The 15,748-nt window shown below is 37.1% G+C and overlaps 1 protein-coding gene across 6 annotated transcripts in view; it reads right to left on the bottom strand.

The window, feature by feature from the left end:
* Positions 1 to 15,446, bottom strand: part of TTK (TTK protein kinase) — a 39,272-nt gene extending 23,826 nt beyond the window's left edge. The window contains exons 1-11 of one of the 6 annotated variants that reach the window (XM_049653928.1): positions 15,124 to 15,446; positions 14,138 to 14,326; positions 13,775 to 13,915; positions 10,161 to 10,383; positions 9,478 to 9,584; positions 6,682 to 6,825; positions 5,853 to 5,967; positions 5,621 to 5,693; positions 5,435 to 5,526; positions 3,405 to 3,495; positions 2,305 to 2,425 (exon numbers count right to left, since the gene is read on the bottom strand). In XM_049653928.1, coding sequence (XP_049509885.1) covers positions 2,305 to 2,425; positions 3,405 to 3,495; positions 5,435 to 5,526; positions 5,621 to 5,693; positions 5,853 to 5,967; positions 6,682 to 6,825; positions 9,478 to 9,584; positions 10,161 to 10,383; positions 13,775 to 13,913 — 1,105 coding nt within the window. In that variant the 5' untranslated portion in view covers positions 13,914 to 13,915; positions 14,138 to 14,326; positions 15,124 to 15,446. Of the gene's footprint in view, positions 1 to 2,304; positions 2,426 to 3,404; positions 3,496 to 5,434; positions 5,527 to 5,620; positions 5,694 to 5,852; positions 5,968 to 6,681; positions 6,826 to 9,477; positions 9,585 to 10,160; positions 10,384 to 13,774; positions 13,916 to 14,137; positions 14,962 to 15,123 lie in introns of those variants that run through there. The other 5 variants (XM_049653930.1, XM_049653929.1, XM_049653932.1 and 2 more) reach the window with 5 other exon arrangements.
* Between the last annotated feature and the right edge of the window lie 302 nt (positions 15,447 to 15,748).

The raw sequence follows: 15,748 nt of genomic DNA, 5'->3' as shown, positions 1-15,748 counted from the left end.
CTCTCTGTCTCTCTCTCAAAAATAAATAAATAAACATTATAATTCACTGACGGGAAAAGAGGGTCTTTTCAATAAATGATGCTGGACCGACTGGATATCCACATGAGGGAAAAAAACAACAGAATCTTGATACGTCATCTTACTTATACACAAATATTAAATTCAGTTAGAATGTAAGTCCATATGTGAAAGGCAAAATGATAAATCATCTAAAATATGCAGAAATATCATTACAATCTTGGAGCAGGCATAGATTTGTTAAAAGACATAGGAAATACCACAAAGGAAAAGACTGATAAATTAAAATGCATAATAATTAAGAATTTCTTTTCCGGGGCGCCTGGGTGGCTCAGTCGGTTAAGCGGCCGACTTCAGCTCAGGTCACGATCTCGCGGTCCGTGAGTTCGAGCCCCGCGTCAGGCTCTGGGCTGATGGCTCAGAGCCTGGAGCCTGCTTCAGATTCTGTGTCTCCCTCTCTCTCTGCCCCTCCCCCGTTCATGCTCTGTCTCTCTCTGTCTCAAAAATAAATAAGACGTTAAAAAAAAAAAATAAATAAATAAATAAAAAAAAAAGAATTTCTTTTCCTAAAAAGTCTTCACTACATAATGGGAGAAATTACTTGCAACACACATATGCAACAAAGGATATGTATCTAGATGATATAAATATCTCCTAAAAATCAATGAGAAAAAGAAAGAAAACCCAATAGAAAAACTGGCAAGAGTTTCAAACAAGTACTTCACAAGAGAATATCCAAATGGCCAATAAACATAAAAAAAGATGTTCAACATCATTAACCATCAGAGAAGCGCAAATTAAAACCACAGTAAGATATCACTTAGCAGCATCCAAATGTCTAAAATTAAAAACCAACAATAAAACAATTGGGACTAATATGGAGCAAGAGCAACATCCCTGCTAGTCAAAGGGACCACCATTCTAGAAAACTAGCACTATTTGCCAAAGTTGAACATACACACATTCTGTGACCCTACAACCCCACTCTTTGGATACACTCAAAAGAAACGCGTATGAATGGAATGATATTTCAACAGACCGTACTCTCATGATTTGGGTGATTTTGTAATTGGCAGTTTTACTATATAATAAAGTATTATTGGCACTGTATAGGTACTCAACAAGTATTTACTGAAAAACATTAAATTAGGTATAAGATTAGTATTATTAACAAGCATATTTGGTAAAGATAATTTTTCAGTAATACCAGTTTATGATAGATGCCATGAAAATATCCTTCAAATACTAGGAAAAGGAATCTATTCCAAATCAAAATAATGGCAAATAGACCATTCTAGGGTGAATAACAGTCTCAGTTTGCTGGGAACTGATGGTCATTCTGCTATATATAGAACTTTTCAGGGCTAACACCAGGGAAGTTCCAGTCTGGAAACCAAAGAGTCTCAACAAGCCTAGTATGTCCCAGTTTTCCTCTTCAGTCCAATTAAAGAAAACCATTAGTAAATCTGGTAAACTTTGTTTGGACAAGGATCATCCAATTCATGATCTTGTTCAAAAATCTCTAATGGTACTCTGATATCTACAAAAAAAAAAATGTAAGCGTGGAATTCAGTTTACCTAGTTTTACCTTCTACTTCTGTATGACCTGTTATAGTTTTCTGCATAGACTATCTTTTGTTCCTAAAATATTTTATTCTTTTGTTTTCATTATTTCCTCCATCTGAAATACTCTATCGTTGCCATTTCTTCCTATTTAAACCTAAATAGTTCTTCACCTTTCTTCTCCATAAAACATGTTCTTACCCTAAACCAAATAGTTCCTCACATTTCTCCTTCTTCTGAATTCTCACAGCATTTTATTTATGTGCTTCTCAATATGCCCTCTAAAATTCTACACAGCATTATATTTATCAGTCTGTCTCCCACACTGGATGGCAATCTCTTTGGGACTGTTTCATTCATTTATATCCCCTTAGAACATATCATACTACTCATATAGTAGAAAATCAAATGTCTGATAAAAAAGAGAATTATCATAAAGATACAGCTTGTGTTTTTTTCCAGAAAAGTATTTGTCAAGCTAACTGAAAAACCTAACTCAGCCCCAATGTACTTTCCCTCCACTCTTGCTTTTACACAGCTTTTAGCCAAATAAACTTCCACTGCTACAGAATTCAACACTTTTCATAGACTCTATATAATTCAATTGACATACAAGATAAAGGGACATATAGTCTTACATTGTAATTTGTAGATGGCTGGTCAACTTTCACAAGCACCAGAGTGCTATTCTTAATTAATAAAAGCCTATTTTGTCTCTCTTACCTTCTAATTTTGATAGAAGACTTGATTCAGTTTTATTCTTCAAGGTTACTGAATCTGTAATAAGTTCAGAACTCTTCTCATCCGACATCAGAGGTTCCTTGGAATGGATATTTTGAATAGACTACATGAAAAGAATAAGACATAAAAATAATAAAGTCTCATAAACAGTAATAGTACAAATTTGTCTTAGTGTTCAATAGACTAAAGTCTCATCTATGTGAAAAGATTGCTAAGAAAATTATCTACTATAATCAGATATAGACTCACAAACTGAGAAAAGATTAACTTCTTGAATTATTGACTAGAACAGTGGAACTGGCCATAACCATAAATTTGGCCAATGTGCTTTCAATGGACGTAATCAACTCATAAAATATAATCACTTAAAAAGAGAGGTTGAAAATTTGAATATAACATAAGACATACCTCATTATTTTGTGACTATGATGGTATTTTATCCCCAAAATAACATTAGTGAAAATTAAGATTTGCATAAGTCTAAAACAGTAGTTATTCTAAAATCCAAAAAGTAAACTTTTTAAACAACTATGCACTATTCTCTAAGGTAGCTATGATCAGTTAAAATAATAAGCATAGACCATGAAAAAGATGAATTATAAAAAATATAAACTTGAAAAGACCCACATTGTGAGGCCAGGGGTTGAACTCAAGTACAATAAGAACAGTAGGAGACTAAAACTGTTTCCAGTCTTTGCATTTACAAAGACACATCACAATTTACTCTCATTGCTATATAAGATGTCCTGTCAGAACATATGATTAAACACACCAGCCAAGAAACAGAATTTGGGGGGAATGACTCCCCTAGCTATTCCCAAACCCAACTAGTCTGTTTAAATATAAGCATGATAAGTATTATGTCAAAGTTATCCCAGGAGATCATTGATCATTTCTCTACATGAAATGTACATGTTCCTCAACTTTGGAGGAACAGTTTAGGACTTCTGTACCACTTCCCACTAGTGGTCCTGTATCTCTTGGGGCTTCAGGAACACTGTTGGACCCCTTCCCCGGGAAAAACTCCATGGATCCTAGATCAGGAAACCTTGCTCCATATAAAGATTTAAAAATTAAGATACCTTTAAATTTCTCAATTCACTGGAATCATTTCCACTTGATTTAGATCCAGGTACAATCATATCTTGGCGTTCTGATCCAGAGGTCTGTCTGCTACCCACAAACCAAAATAGTTTTAATGCTTAATTTGAAATTAATCTTTTTAATGTGCTATTTTTTCCATTTTAAAATTGACTTCTTAACAATATATACACTTTTTAATTGGAAAGATCTCTTGAAAAATTATTTTTAAAAATAACATGATTGTAGTACAAATGTAATGAAGTTAGGTGCTGGGCAATGATGAAAAGGACAGATAAGTGGTAGGTGATTTTGTACTTCATAACGTAATAAGTAACAATTGGGGCTAAGTAGGAATGTGGTAAAGAAGGGGACAGCAGTGTTAAGCGTCCGACTTCAGCCAGGTCACGATCTCGCGGTCCGTGAGTTCGAGCCCCGCGTCAGGCTCTGGGCTGATGGCTCAGAGCCTGGAGCCTGCTTCAGATTCTGTGTCTCCCTCTCTCTCTCTGCCCCTCCCCCATTCATGCTCTGTCTCTCTCTCTGTCCCAAAAATAAATAAAAAACGTTGAAAAAAAAAAATTAAAAAAAAAAAAAAAAAAAAAAGAAGGGGACAGCAGTATGTAGGTGAAACCACACTTAGAAATGCAAGCAGCTTAAGGAAAAGGACTAGAGTATAAACCTTTCCATAGGCCTCCACAGTGCCAACCATACAGTGTATCATGGCAAGCACCAAGAAAATGGCTGGTTTTGTTTTATTTTTATTTTTTTACAATGGGAGAAAGTCTCCTTTTATTATTCGGAGAGGTATTTAAAATGGAGACAAGAAAAAAGTCATCTCATAAGATTCTGGACAACCAAAATATGCTTAGTATCTATCTTTAGTCAAGTGCTAAGTATAACCGAATTTTAATTAAAGATGCCAACTAAAAACAATCAGGGGCGCCTGGGTGGCTTAGTCAGTTAAGCATCCAATGACTCTTGATTTCAGCTCAGGTCATGATCTCACAGTTCGTGGGTTTGAGCCCTGCATTGAGCTCTGCGCTGACAGCATGAGCCAGCTTGGGATTTTCTGTCTCCCTCTCTCTCTGCCCCTCACCCTCTCCTGCTTGTGCACACACGTGTGCTCACTCTCTTTCTCAAAAATGAATAAATAAACATTTTATAAATAAATAAATGATAAAAACAACCTGTTGTATTTCTGAAGTTTATTTGCAAAATGATTCTCTGGAATCCAAGGGGCTTTTTCTAATAGAAATAAGGTTACCAAGAATGGTTAGAGTTAAGAACAGACCAGAATAATTCCCTTAGCTAAGATGGAAAACTAGATTCCCGCTTCTTTTAAGGGGATAAATATCCAGGTTGAAGAAAGGAGAACACATTGGACGTGATGAACAATATTTCATCTCTACCTGCTCTGCCCCACCTCTTGATGCCCTGGGCTCTGTAGCAAATGAGTGAATTAATCATCTTTCCCACTGATAGTTATTCTTTTCCTTGAACTTGCTAGCAAAGAAATTGTTCCTAGACCTCCTTCCTCCCCTGCTATGAAGACTTTCACAAACATAAGAAACGGATTCTTACCAGAGAAACTACCCATAAGCGAGAAATGCCCAGATACTAGGAGTTTTTACCCCAAAGATGTCTGTATATATCTTTTAAGCTTAATATTGATTTAATATTTTTTCCTCTATGTTCCATAATTTGTTAATCATTCCTTTTTTTTTTTTTTTTTTTTTAAGATTTTTAAGTAATCTCTACACCTCACATGGGGCTCAAACTCACAACTCTTACCTAGATCAAGAGTCACATGTTCCACCAACAGAGCTAGCCAGGTGCCCCCATTTCTTTAATTTTTAATGAGTGAAAAGCAAAATAAAGTCACATTCCCCACTCATTCCTTTGTCCCTAACCTTTAATACTAAGTAAAAATACTTAATCATAATTACTATTATGCAATAAAAAACTGTGTGACCATCCTGTCATCAATCTTTAAGTATTGAAAACAAATTAAAAAATTAAAATTCAAACATACCTTTTTGTAAAACTTGGTACAACTGAATCATCTGTCTTCCCATAATCCGGGCTACTTAGAAGGTTAACTGGGACTCTTCCAAAAGGGCATGACTAGAAATGTTTTGAAAGATTAAGTAACCAACTAGGAAATAAGTATAGACCTCACCACTATCACTTTAATCAAGGTACATTAAAAATAACTTACCCGTTTAGCTTTCTTTGTTTGTTTCAAGGGATTTCGATGACCTATTTCTGCATCTTGAGGGGGCAAGTTTTCTCTATACAGGAAGAAAATACCCCAATTTTTAAAAGAATAATATTAATAGGAATTGCCATTAACTGCTAATGTTATTACTCTAACACTAAAGTACAGATGTAGATGTATAAATAACATAAATGTATGATGAACATTTAAAAAACAGATTCAGTTTCATTACCCATACAAAAACTTGGCTTTAGTAGTCTGTCCTCTGGAATCACAACTGATGTTCCTATTCTGTAAATGTCCAAGTGAATTGGGGAACGATTCTTGAGCAGTTAATATTGTAGATGCTATAAAAAAATTTAAATTGTAATTAAGTTTATAAAGACATAAGAAATACACAAAAAGTAACCTCACAAATATGAATACTTAAAAAGATAATTCAGGGGCACCTCAGTGGCTCAGTCAGTTAAGAGTCTGACTTCAGCTCAGGTCACAATCTCGTGGTTCATGATTTCGAGCCCCACATCAAGCTCTATGCTTGATAGCTCAGAGCCTAGAGCCTGGAGACTGCTTTGGATTCTGGGATTCTGTGTCCCCCTCTCTCCCTGCCCCTCCCCCATTGTACTTTCTCTCTCTCTCAAAAAAAAAAGAAAAAAAAAAAAAAAGATAATTCATAAACATTTGTCCCCAAATAAGATATGCAGACATGAAGATGTTGTGAAGGTAATTCTCTAAGTATACATGTAATGGTTTCAAAATTACATAATTGTTTCCCCAGAATAAAGGTATATTCCTTATTTCTAAAAAGTCATTCTCTTGCTTAGACTGAATTTTTTAATTTACTAATGAGTTTGATTAGCAAAAAAAAAAAAAAAAATTCCAACATGGTTAATAAAGATTTTGGTACTTCTAAAAGCCCTACACCTCCTTTACATCTGAAATTTAATCTGAGATTTTGATCATTCTACACAGATGGTATTTTTCTTTAAAATGTTATCCTGAACTCTTTCTTGCCGGACAATCTACCACAGAAAAGTAGTAGCACACAGTAATACCCTTACCTGATAAACTCTTCTTTTCCTCCTCTGAAAGCAGCTGCTTTTTTTGAAGGTTTAAATTCCGAATGGCAATTTCTAGCATTTCCAGTGGTACTGCTCCACATTCTACAGCTTTATGAAGAAGTTGTTTACTTTTTTTGAAATTACCTAACAAAGTAAAAAAAATTTGTCATTTAAATGCAGCAATCTTCATTCCCCAGATACTTATTCCTCAGGACCTAGGGAAAAAATTTAAAAGGCTTAGGTAAAAATATTTATTCCAAGATTCACATACCTTATCTCATAAACAAATAAAAGCAATTTCTCTCTTTTGGTAAGAATTCTTGTCAAATAGCTTACTTATATAATAAGTAGTTAACATAATTATGCATTCGTTTTAGCAACACTGCCCATTTTCAGAAGTAAAAGGAATATAACAAAGCAGTATAAAGCGGGGGCAGCAAAAACTAAATAAAACAGAAACTTAGGGGATGTAGTAAAAGGAAAAACTAAGCTCTAGATGTTACTACAGTCCCAAGAGCATCAATCTGTTACAATGTAGTATAATAATCATTCATAACAACATTTAGTTATTAAGGACGACATATTTTGCTAAAGGGAATCCTCCATCAAAAGATTCATATTTTAAAAAATAGTAATAGGGACGCCTGGGTGGCTCAGTCGGTTGAGCGTCCCGACTTCAGCTCAGGTCATAACCTCGCGGTTTGTGGGTTCCAGCCCCGTGAGGAGCTTTGTACTGACAGCTCAGAGGCTGGAGCCTGCTTCAGATTGTGTCTCCCTCTCTCTCTGTTCCCCCACCCCCCCACTCACACTATCTCTCTCTCCTTCAAAAATAAACAAACATTAAATAAATAAATAAAGACTAGTCTTTAGCTATCAGACTTAGCTATGCCGCCCCCCAAATGTAAAATAACTGACACCACCATAATTATTTTTCTGACTACAGATAAACCACCAAATTTTCTTTCAATTGCCAACTTACTCAATATATTTTGTCTAGAATTTGATTTAAAATGTCAAATGTGTACATCATGTATCATATGGAATGTGTTATCAGCATTTCTGGGAGCAACTCAGCTATGCTACACACTTGGGCACTTAGGATTTATTTATTTTTTTTAATGTTTTTTTATTTATTTTTGAGACAGAGAGAGACAGAGCATGAACGGGGGAGGGTCAGAGAGAGAGGGAGACACAGAATCCGAAGCAGGCTCCAGGCTCTGAGCTGTCAGCACAGAGCCCAATGCGGGGCTCAAACTCACGGACCGTGAGATAATGACCTGAGCCGAAGTCGGACGCTCAGCCGACTGAGCCACCCAGGCGCCCCATTGGGCACTTAGGATTTAAAAATGATTAGGAAATCTCTATCTTCTGACAGTTTACAAATTTTAAGAATTTAAACATATCTGATAGTGGCTAAGTATATGTTTATTCAGAGTAGTGGTATTTCACAATTTAAGCATTTTAGGGCAGCAAAAGAAGGTAGGCTTAGATAAAAACTAGTAATTAGGGAGCTTAATAAAGTAACAGACCCCTTTGAGAATCTAATAAAAAAATACCAAATGTCCTCTAACCATACACACCAAACTGCACATAGAATTTCAGAGATGTGCATACTTCCTAAAAACCCATTCATAATCTTGTCCAAAATAACTGCAATTTTGACCTTGAGTGATAAGATTTTTTTACAGATAACAAAATTTGAGGTTTTCAATATTTGTGTGTTCTAAAGATACAAAACTTGTAGTTGCTATTGATAGGCTACAATACTTCAACAAATGCTTTAAGTAGAATGACAAAAAGAGAGAGAGGGTACTAAAGGCCTTGCCAAACTTCCTCGAACAAGCAAGGAGGAATCAATGTTCCTAGGCAGAAAAGGAATGGTTTTTTTAAAAGTCACCTGACAGTGCACAGGATAGATTAGAGGTGATTCAGATAACTAGGACTCAGAAATCATGTAAACACGTAAAAGTTAACGGTTCTCAAACCATTTCCTGAGCTATTACAGTGCTCTTCTCTAACCTCAATCCTGGGAAATACATGCCAGTGACTGAGCCCTGCTTTGGGCACCGTGATGGAAACTCTGGCTGAACCAAAACACTAGCGATAATGTGTGCATCACAGGTAACAAATGGGATTAGGGTTGGAGCAGAAACAAGACAGAGGGAAACAGTAACATGTGGCCAGAGGGCAGACTGAAGCCCTCATGGATCCAAAAGCCCCAGAAAATTAGAAAAAGAAAAGACTAAGGAATGGGCAGGCTAAAAATGTGAGGAAGACATTGCCATAGTTCTATCCAAAAACTCAAGACTATGAAGAATCAAAAGAACAAGAAATAAAAGCTTCCACAGCAGTTTCCTTTTTTTTTTTTTTTTAAATTAAAAAGAAGAACTACCAGTTAATGCTACAATTTTATTTTGGTGTATATATTTTAGTACTATGAAACCATAGTATAAGGAAAGCTTATCTAAGCACTAACTTAAGTATCTTATATGCTTCTCTCGCACAAATACTCAATGAAAAAGCCACTTTCCTTTAGACGCTTCCTGAATCTAATTAATGGCACAAACACGATGTTCACTTACATCTCTGGATTATCTGTTACAAGTAGAAAAGCTAGTATAACAAACATTCTCTACATTTACACTTTGGTGGCATTCTTCCCCCATACTCTCACCTGATCAATTTTCATGCCTTTAGCCTCAAATTTTTACTTCATATGTATGATTTAATATTAGAATGTGAGTTACAGCGCGAAGTTAACATTTTTCAAATTTGGACTTGACATTTTCAAATTACCTTGTGATAATTCAAATTGTGCAAAAGATATATGCACAAAAGCAAATTTCTTGCAGTTTGCTCTGGCCATCTGAAAGTAGTCCCGTGCATCATCTGGCTCTTGAATACTGTAAAAAAGATTTCAGAGTCAAATTTTAGAAAAAAGGGCACAGCTACCTAAGTTTGATAACTCCTTATTCAATTTTCTTTTTTTTTAACGTTTATTTATTTTTGAGCCAGAGAGAGACACAGCATGAACGGGGGAGGGGCAGAGAGAAAGGGAGACACAGAATCGGAAGCAGGCTCCAGGCTCTGAGCCATCAGCCCAGAGCCCGACGTGGGGCTCGAACTCGCCTACCACGAGATCGTGACCTGAGCTGAAGTCGGACGCTCAACCGACTGAGCCACCCAGGCGCCCCTCAATTTTCCAAAGGACATGGGATTCTGGTTTTTTTCTGTGTAAAATTAAATACTAATAAGTTAATCTTTAACATCTTTCTAGGCAGAGTCCAGAATACAAACTTTTGTGGAAATATATACATAGTAAACAGAGTTTACAATATTCATTTGCTCATTATAAACAGAAGGATTTGGTTAAAAAATACTAATTTTCTTACAATTAATACTAACAACATGTCTTTTATAATGTAGTTGTGTACTATGTAATGTAGTTAGTTAAACATAATTCAAAAGTGAATACTTACGCTTTTAATTCAGCAAATCTCACTTGAATTTGAGCAAAACTCTCATTTTGGCCATATTTATCTGGAGGAAGTGCTTCAATTGCTTGACTGTAACGACCAATTAATTTATTTAAAAGAGCATCATTCAGAGGGACACTGTTTTTCTCTAGTTTGAGCAACAAATTTAACCAGTCCTCCGGGTTGTTTGCCATCATCATAATTTGGTTGACAGTTCCCGAGTTATCTGAATTAGAGGAAGAAAATATGCCACAAGAAATGCCAAATTGCACTTTTTCTTCAAATTAAAGTTAGTAATTTATATTCTTAATATAAATATACATAAACTCCTTAAATTATTTTAAAAACCTTAACAATTCGTATAAATGTAAGCAACATATTTCCTGCATATATGTCTTCGTAAGAGTTTATTTTACTCCAAAAGTTACATATTCTGAAGGAAAGAAAAACTTTGGAAATAAGCTAGTTTTTTATAGCTTTTAAAAAACCATATGTAAGGGCACCTGGGTGGCTCAGTCAGTTAAGCGTCTGTTGATTTCAGCTCAGGTCATGATCTCACAGGTTTGTGAGACAGAGCCCTCATCATAGAGCAGGGCGTGCTTGGAATTCTCTCTCCCTCTCTCTCTACCCTTCCCCAACTTGCATGTGTTCTCTCTCTCTCAAAATAATAAACATTAAAAAAAGAAAACCCTATGTAGTCTAAAAAAATTTTATCTTGTAGCAGCATAATTCTATTTCATCCCCCTAACTACCCAAAGAAAACCTAAACCTCCCCGACTATCACCTATAACAACTTTGTCAGAAAATTCATCAATGACTTATTCGTTAAAAATTTTTAAACATATCACCTTATTCCTCCCAACATAATCTTTACAACTTCATCCATCCAACATTATCTCCATAGACTTCAAACTTACCTTTAATCCAATTAAATAAAATCAATTTATAAAAGATAAGTAACTGGTATGGTTATTTTCTTCTCCCTCCAAGTTACCCATATTTCTCCATAAAGATTGTAATTTATTTTCTTACTTTCTTTACTGTCAATTGTTTTAAAAAGACAAATTGAATTAATGTCAGTCTCCTGTTCAGGATATTTTAGTCATTACTAAATATTATTAAACACAGATTTCCCAGAGAAACTATCATTCTTTCTATAAGTTTTGGTTACCTTCAATAAGAGCTAAATCTATGCTTTTATAAACAAAATTACAGTTTCTGTTTTACTAAAACATAACTTTAACTCTGCTTTTTTATTTTAAATTTATTCTGGACTGGGGAACCTGGGTGGCTCAGTCAGTTAAGCGTCCAACTTCGGCTTAGGTCATGATCTCATACTTTCTGAGTTCGAGCCCTGCATCACACTCTGTGCTGACAGCTCAGAGCTTGGAGCCTGCTTCAGATTCTTTGTCTCCCTCTCTCTCCACCCCTGCCATGCTCGCTCTCTCTCTCTCTCAAAAATAAACATTAAAAAAAAATTTTTTTTTTAATTTACTTTGGACTGATATTAATTTCACTTTCCATTTTTTACTTCCCTTCCATTGTTGTCCTAGCAAATTAGTTTACAAGATGTCTAAAAACCACTGTGTTTGTAAATGTATTCCCCATGCCTCTGAGTACCATTCTCCTTCTATTCAGAACTTAAATTGTATCTTTATATTGTTAGTGTTCACTTGATGACAAACATATTTTGCAATGCAGTGTAGTGGATGCATACTCTTCCCATCTATAAATCATGGTTTTAAGTATCTTTGATACTTATGATACTGTCTTATGTCCCAGTTACCCATATATGTTAAGTATTTACAAGTTTGGAGATCACCTGGGTGGCTCAGTCCGTTGCGCATCCAACTCTTGATCTCGGCTCAGGTCATAATCTGTTTGTGGGATCGAGCTCTGAGTTGGGCTCTGCACTGACAGCATGGAACCTGTCTGGGATTCTAATTCTCCCTCTCACCTTGCTCTTTCCCAGCTCACACGCACGCACACTCTTTCTCAAGATAAATGAACTTTAAAAAAAAAAAAAAAAAAAGTCTTGGAGCCCCTGACTATGTGGCTCAGTTAGTTAAGCCACCAACTGTTGATTTCAGCTCAGGTCATGATCTCACAGTTCATGAGATCAAGCCCCATGTTGGGTTCTGTGCTGACAGTGTTAAATAAACTTAAAAAAAAAAAAAAAAAAGTATTTACATGTTTGAGTGAGCTAAGGATATTTAAAAAAAAAAATTTTTTTTCATGTTTATTTATTTTTGAGAGAGAGAGACAGAGCACAAGCTGGGGAGAGGCAGACAGAGGAGGGAGACACAGAATCCAAAGCAGGCTCCAGGCTCTGAGCTGTCAGCACAGAGCCCAACATGGGGCTCAAAGTCACAATCCGCAAGATCATGACCTGAGCTGAAGTCTGATGCTTAACTGACTGAGGCACCCAGGCGCCCCATGACCGAAGGATTTTAAATAAAGACTCATCTTGGTGTTCAAGCTTTGTTAACATTATTTAAATACATTTAATAAAGTATGGTGATACTCTCCTAAGATTTTGTTTAACACCAAAACGATCAGTTTCTAGGTTGTTTCAAGTGAATATGATCTGCCATCTTGACTAGACTTCAGGTTCTTCCATTTATTTTCAATCCTTCACTCATTTAATGGTCAGTATACATATAACAAACTTATCCAAAGGTCACTTTTCAAACAACCTCAACAGTGTGAAATATAGAAAGAGTTAGGCTTATAAGCTAACTTTTCATAAAGCTAAGGTATTAAACTTTGGGCACATTCTACTCATTAATCATCCAATAAATATTTAAGTACATATTGCATGTCAGACAGCATTCCAAGCTCTATAGATATAACAAAACAGATAAAAATCATGCCCTCATGGAGCTCACATTCTAGTAGAAGAGACAGACAATAAACAAATTCATGAGTAAATTAGACACAAGATGATTAGTGCTATGGAGAAATATAATACAGAGAAGGAAGAGAGGTGTCACATGCCCACACCAGCAGGTTGCTATTTTAAATAGGTGGGTGAGGAAAGGCATCAATGAGAGGACCTTTGAACAGACCTGGAAAAGGAAAAGGTAGACAGTTATCTGGGGAGTGGCGTTTAAGGCAGAGAGCAAGAACAAAGGCATTGGGGTAGGATCTGGTCTAGTATATAGTAGAGACAGCAAGGAAGCCATTGTGGCTGGAACAGAGTGAACAAGGAAGAAAAGGAGAAAAGGGGTAGTAATAGGAAGATTCTCCCCTATCAAAAATTGAGTGTTTGACTTTAAGTTTATACATAATTTCATTGCAATTGGTGAGATCTTCTCAGTTTACAGAAAAAAAAGGAATGGAAAAAAATGGCATATCTACTGCTGGCATGTTTATCAGCAGAAATAACAGCTGACAATAATGGAAGAGTTAAGAGCACACTGTAATAAATTATATTAAGTTTCCATTTTTAAGAAAGCAGAAAATTGTGGGAACGTTTCCAAACAGCAGGGTTAAATTATAAAGTGTCTGTAGTCTAACTGGTAAAGAACAATTACTGAGGAAATTACAATTGTGAATACACAAGGTTAACACTTCATTCCTTTACATTAGAGGGCACTCAAAGAAAAGGAACTCACCTGTAGTATCGGCAGAGACTTTATTCAAGCTTAGCTCATCAGTAAGGTCTTCATTTTTAAATTTATTTTTAATATCCCTCACTTTGTTCATTATAGAATCAATTGTCAATTCTCTGCCACTTAAATCCTCGGCCTCCATTTCTAAGGCATAAAAAAAGTAAACGTCATATCATTCCTTTTTACTAGCACTAAAGAAAAAAAAGATGTCTCAACTAGCCTTTTTTTTTACCCAGAAGACTATAGCATTAGTTATACGAACACATCTAAACAGATTAATTAGAGTTATTTGTGAAGCTATGTGGATAAAAACAACAGCACATCCTTGTAATTTGTCCAGCAAGGTTTCCAATAGGCCACATATACCTTTTCTTCCCAAAAGAACTTCAACGAAGTCATTGCACAACACAGACGTTGCTACCCCTCCTTGCTTTCAAACTTTCCATTTTTCTTCCACAATTTCCTTTCACTCTTTTTCCAGAATTATTTTCTCTGGGCCATCTGCAAATTCACTTATTATTATTTTTTTAATGTGAGGGAATGCTTGCTTGGATTCTGGTAATGACATATAGACATAATATTTTTGGTAATGAAAATAACCATTCTTTTATTCACTCTCTGTATGCCAGTAAACCTGCACACTCAAAGTGCTTCCAAAGCAGAACATGTACAACATCATAACCCTTTACTGATAAATGGGATATCAGCAGGCTTGTTCTTATGCATGTCTGGCATAATTATGCTTTGCTATCTCAATCGTTCTAAAACCAAGAATCTACTGTATTCTTACACTACTGAGCACTTGCTCATCTGCATGGTGGTGATGGTGCAAAGTGTCTGCTGTCGTTCTTCCTATCAATCTCAGGTTTGTGATTCTCAAGGTTAATACCCAGTAACCCAGGGTAACTGATATCAATGCCGCTCCTGACCTCGAGTTTGACAATGAAAAGGGGTGATAAAGTAGGCAGCTAGATACCACTATTTGAAGTCAGGTTCGAAAGGTAACCGTCAGAAAGGGGCCACCATCTCCTCGCTCTCTTCTAAAAAACCAGACGAGAGGGCGTGCCTTTTGGGAGAGGATTTCCTGTCCCCCAAACTCTCCCCAGGTGCCACACCCGATGCACACACCCACCTCCGGCTTCCAGGGTCAACAAAACCTCTCTCACCACCCAGTGGATTGGCGGAAGCAGCGAGACTTCCCCTCCCCCTCCAGTTCGTTTAGCCGCGCCCCACGTCTCCTACCAGGCTCTGAGTCCTCCCTGCCTCGCCCTCACCACTCACCGACCCTCGCGCTAAACAGCCTACACACGGGCCGCTGCCGTTCCTCGGTGTGCCCCCAAGAAAGAACTCACCGCCAGAAAGCGGAGTTGGGAAGAAAAGATGGAACCCAAATCCCTCTCCGCAAACACGTTTGAATTTCCCCGCCGCTATCTTCGCGTCTGCTTATTGCTCAGTTCTCGTCACGTGAAAACGTCTTCTCTGATTGGCTTGCGTGCGTAGGCAATGCCCCGCCCCCAGTGATCCGCGGAGTGCGTCTTGGGAGTGTCTCACACTCTAACCTCGGGCGGGGCGCCTGCGGTAGCGAGGTGCTCGATTTCCATGCGCGTTCGGGAGGTGTTTTTGAGCTGGCTTTCTTGCACTTCCCTGTTTAACCAGGCCAAATTTTTGCCGGGGAGCGAACCACCTCTGGGCGGAGCTACCTGATGAGAGGAAAATAGCGACGGGGACGTTGCTTGGGATCTAAAAGATGCTCTGTGAATCGGTCCATTCCGCCCCATTCCGCCCCTTTCCGCCGCACTGCCACGCGATTGTGTCCTTCACGCGCCTCACTGCCCGGCTTAGGGAGAAGATGGCAAGAAAGGGTCGTTCGCAGGGCTACTTTCAGCCCTGCGGCCAGCTCGAGAATCTCAGTGCTTATTGTCCTTGAGCTTCAACTAAACGCTTTTCCACTATCCTAAAATAAGTAACTCCGCACTT

This window comes from Panthera uncia (assembly GCF_023721935.1).
Source record: "Panthera uncia isolate 11264 chromosome B2 unlocalized genomic scaffold, Puncia_PCG_1.0 HiC_scaffold_24, whole genome shotgun sequence".
In the NCBI taxonomy this organism is placed as follows: Eukaryota; Metazoa; Chordata; class Mammalia; order Carnivora; family Felidae; genus Panthera; species Panthera uncia.
The sequence above is the reverse complement of the archived record's forward strand: the minus strand, read 5'-3'. Positions and strand labels throughout refer to the sequence as shown.